Source organism: Rhagoletis pomonella, unplaced genomic scaffold (genome assembly GCF_013731165.1).
Source record: "Rhagoletis pomonella isolate Grant_MI unplaced genomic scaffold, Rhpom_1.0 Rhpom_scaffold_00005, whole genome shotgun sequence".
NCBI classification, from domain to species: domain Eukaryota; kingdom Metazoa; phylum Arthropoda; class Insecta; order Diptera; family Tephritidae; genus Rhagoletis; species Rhagoletis pomonella.
The window spans coordinates 2,526,412-2,531,048 of NW_023458559.1; the positions used below are offsets into that span (position 1 = coordinate 2,526,412).

At 32.6% G+C, this 4,637-nt stretch overlaps 1 protein-coding gene across 1 annotated transcript in view; it reads right to left on the minus strand.

The window, feature by feature from the left end:
* Window positions 1-1,576: 1,576 nt before the first annotated feature.
* LOC118739748 overlaps window positions 1,577-4,637 on the minus strand; it is a 14,311-nt gene continuing 11,250 nt past the window's right edge. Inside the window, exon 2 of the mRNA XM_036471258.1 lies at window positions 1,577-1,599. Coding sequence (XP_036327151.1) covers window positions 1,577-1,599 — 23 coding nt within the window. The remainder of the gene's footprint in view (window positions 1,600-4,637) is intronic.

Here is a 4,637-nt window from a genome sequence, read left to right on the forward strand (position 1 = left end):
AAATCGTATTTCTCGTCCAGGGGCGCACCCAGGAATATATTTTAGGGGGGTTTTATATTTCTGAAGATATATCACCGGAAAATACTGAAAATTTGCTCCAGAAAATACCCTTTTTAATATACATTTATGACGGACAGACAGACTTGGCTTAATCGATTTCTTTTTTCATCCTGATCATTTATGTATACATTTGTCTATATCTATCTCGATTCGTTTTGGCTGTTACAAACAACCGTTATGTGAACAAAATTGATATACCCTTGTGCACAAGTGCGCTCGGGTATAAAAGATTTTAAAAAAGAGTCAGTAAAAATAAATTTATTGATTCCATGAATTTTTGCACTTCTATGTTCATTTTTTCGATTTCTGATCTGGTGATTTTTCACGATTGCTACATTTTTTTAATATTTCAAATACCGAAAAAATTAACTGAACTCTCAAGAAAAACGAAAAATTCATATAAAACGACGGACGAGAAATGGAAAAGAAATTTTCTTCTACCAAAATTTCTTAAATCAGTTTGCAGCTCTCAAGAAAAAAAATGCTCGTATATTTATTCCCTCATGAAAATTTTACAGCAAAAGCAAAGCGCTTTTTCAAGCAACAGAAATTATAATAAATATTTCTTATAATTTCCTTGAGAGCTGGATTCTTAGCTTTAAGATATAGATTGTATTTGAGGTTATTAGCTTTAGGGGGCGTTTGAACCCCAGAACCCACCCCTTGTGTGCGCTAATGTTCTCGTCCGATTTTCTTGAAATTGGGTAGGTAGGTAGCTTTTTGGCTAGATTCGCATATATGATCCATTTTTCCGGTAAGTGGACCAGGGAGCGATCTATTCAAAAAAATCGTATTTACGATCCGATTTCCTTGAAATTCTGCACTTAGGTGGCATTTTTTCCAGATTAACATATGTGATCATTTTCCGGTAAGTGGACCAGGGCCGATCTATTCGAAAAATCTTATTCGTGGTCCGATTTGCTTGACATTTGACACGTAGGTAGCTTTTGCCTAGATTTGTATAAAGGATCCTTTTTTGGATTAACATGTAGGACACGTTTTTGTGATAGATGGACCGGATACCGAGGTATTTGAAATCAATCCCTCATGGAGAAATGTAGAGGTTATCGGAAAACGAGCGTGGCCCCTTCCAAACATATTTAAACTTTTACCTATCTGTAAATACATATATATTTCTTCGGTACGTGGGTTTGTGAGTGAACTCCTCCTAAACGCCCGAAACGACTTGAATGATTTTTTTTTATGTATTTGAGTGCGTCCCTGTATAATTTAGATTCACAACTTAAACCGCCAGGTGGCGCTGGAGTCGAGTCATTTATAAAAATCGTATTTATTGTCCGATTTGGCTAATATTCGAGATATATGTATATTGGTAACGGTAGGAGCAATATCTACTATTGCAAGAAAAGAGCTGCAAGGTAGCGCTGGATTCGAGTTATTGGTAAAAATTGTCAAGTGAAGTCATTCGGAGACACCAGGGATCAAAGTCAAATTACGACCGTTACATCTACCACCATAACCAATGCGATCCATGCTTTACGACGACTAAACAGAATTAAGACAATTCCTGATAAATGCCTACAAATACAATTGTAAGATATTTAAGGTATATTGTCGGAAAAAAGTCTATGTTTATTGGATTTCTGTGGACTAATCCCCCATTTTAAAATTGGCACCAAATGTACTACACAGATTCAAGGACGATTCACCATCGAACCGGATCATTGTTGTCACAAGAACTTCTTCACGGACATAATGCTTCATTAAGTTATTTAAGATGACAATGGAGGATATGCCTTCTGACGACCCCAAAACCAAACGTGACCGTGAATTGTTGGTCAAAACATTAGACCAAATGTTTCAATAAAAAATAAATTTTGGGCGGGACGAAGTTCGCGGAGTCTGCTAGTAGCTTAAATTTTTCATATCCAAAATTAATATTAGTTTTTTATAAATTCACTAAATTCAAGTAAGTATCGTTAAACTGCTATGTATTGAGAGTACCAGTGTGATAGAATAAAACATAACCGAAGATCATAGAAAATAAGGATGGTTATGGATGGCTATATTTATGACTCCCTTATATTCTATGTTCTTTGAGATAACGAAAATGCTGCCCCGTTTGTCCGAAAAAATGGTTTCTGGGCCAGAGTATACGGAGGCTTTTATTAAATTGATAAGAAAACACTGAAAATCAGGATTTGATTGGTACAAATATTAAAAATCGGGACACTCATACGTCCCGACTTTTAAAAAAATATTCAGCGGGACAACTTTCTCAAAATCGGTAGTGTCCCGCCAAAATCGGTACGAATGGTCACCGTATCCATACTACATATGTATGTATATCAAGAAAATAGGAAAACAGACTAGTATACATATTTAGAATTGGGAGAAGAGATTCAAGGCATACAGCCTCCGTTTAATTGAGCGACATCGTAAAAAATGTAGAGTAAATGCTGCGAATTCTTCGATTTCTCAGAGCTAATCTAAGCTAAAAAAGCAAAATACCAGTATTTATCAATTATAAAATAAATAAAATAAAATAAAAAATCGTATAGCCCAATAAATTCTAGTATAATAAGTGCAAGTTTGAAGTAGCCGATTTTTGAATTTTTTTTTTTGTTGAAGGTTTGGTTCATTTTTTTTCATTAAGTCGTCGAACATACTTTGTATGAAAGAAAATTACTGACACCATGAACAAACCAAATTGGCAGAAATCAACGGTAAGTCCTAGCTACACAAACTTGTACTTGTTATACTAAAAATGAATGGGCTACAGGAATGTTTTATTTTATTTGTTCTATTTAATGTTTATTAAAAAAAGTTGCGGAAAAAATTGTTTCACTGAAAATTCCTATTTTTGAGAGCGTCAACTGAAAAATTAAGATAGAGGACTGAAAGAAAAATACATTCGTTTTATTTGACACAGTCTAATGTTTATGTATGCGCATATGTATAAATCTAGTACATACATATTGTTACTTTAATTCACAAAGACCCTAACCAACAAATTTTCTATTTTACAGGAGAAGCAAAAAAACATTATAAGAAGAATATTAAAAGTATTTAGGAAGGCCTTTTGAAAAAGTGGCATATAACTCCGTTGTTTTTGGTACTAGCTCCTTAAAATTTTTAATGAATGTATATTTTCATATATCCTACCAAAATATTTAAAACTCAGTTTCAAAAAAAAGTGTTGGTTGGGGCCTCTGTGAAAAAAGCTGTTAGATATTTTAAGCATGCAAATTATTTGAATTTTTTCTTATATCTTCTTAGATCTGTTTATTTTTGTAAAAGTTTCGAACATGCATATGAGTGTAAGCACGAAATTCACAAAACCAAACGTTAAATCAATAAAATGAATAACAAGTTCCATAAATTTATGTACATGTGTACATATAATAGAATAGAATGTTCCCTTGTGGTCGGCTGATTAAATTAAGTGACATTTTGACCAGTTTTGGCTATTTTTTCTTTTGAATAGTTAATGTTTATAACTTTTTTATAACAGTTTAGCACATTACATAACCAGTACCACAAAAATCCAAATTCCAAACTTCGTACAAAATATATAAAAATTAAGCCAACTTTAACAGTTACACCCAAAAATGTTAAACTTTTTATAAAAACTTTCTGGAAAAATTGTAGATATTATTAAACAAGGGTACAATGGGCTATGTATAAGACTGCATACCTTAAATTTTTCTAAAATTTTTAATAAAAAGTTTAAAATTTTTGGATATAATTGTTAAACCTTGTGGAATTTTTTATAATTGTTGTAAGAAGTTTGAAGTGTTGATTTACGTGGTTCTGGTTATGTAATGTGCTACACTTTGATAACAAAATAATAAACATTTAAAAAACAAAAGAGAAATAACCAAACTGGTCAAAATGTCACTTAACTTAATCAGCGGACCACAAAGTAAGCACGTATATACATTAGGGTGGTGCAAAAAAAATCATGTGAAAAAGTAAACTCGGAACTTTATTGCTGCCATCCGCTAGGGTGTTTCAATACCGAAAATAATATATCCCTATTTTTTATTTTGAAATCAAAATTTTTAGGTAGAGCTCAAAGCGTTCAAAGATTTCCATGTATTTTCTATGGGGAATAAACAACTTTTCATAGAAATGGTATAGAATTCTTGAAAATCAAAATTTTTCGATTGGAAAACTCTGTTTCTCTTCAGGAGACTCCCAATAATAATACCCAATTGCTTATTTAACCATTTTTTTTATGGTAAATAATAGAATAAGTTTTAGCAGCATTCCATCTCTTTGCCTTGATAACAATCCTTTGAAGCTGGTTGAAAAAATAACTAATTTAGGCTTTGTTATAAATAGTAACCTTAGCTGTGCTGACCATATCAACTCCATCGCGTGCAAAATATATGGCACCCTAAGAAATCTTTGTCAATCCACATCATATACTCCTATGCTATTAGAAAAAACTTGCTCGTCAATTAGTTCTTCCCATCATCACTTACGCTGAGGTGGTTTATAGCAAGCTAGATTCTAGGTCATCTCATAAAATTTATACTTTATTCAATCATATTACGCGTTATGTGTTTAGGCGCGTCTGCTAACACCAGGCGCCTAAATACATGCTATGT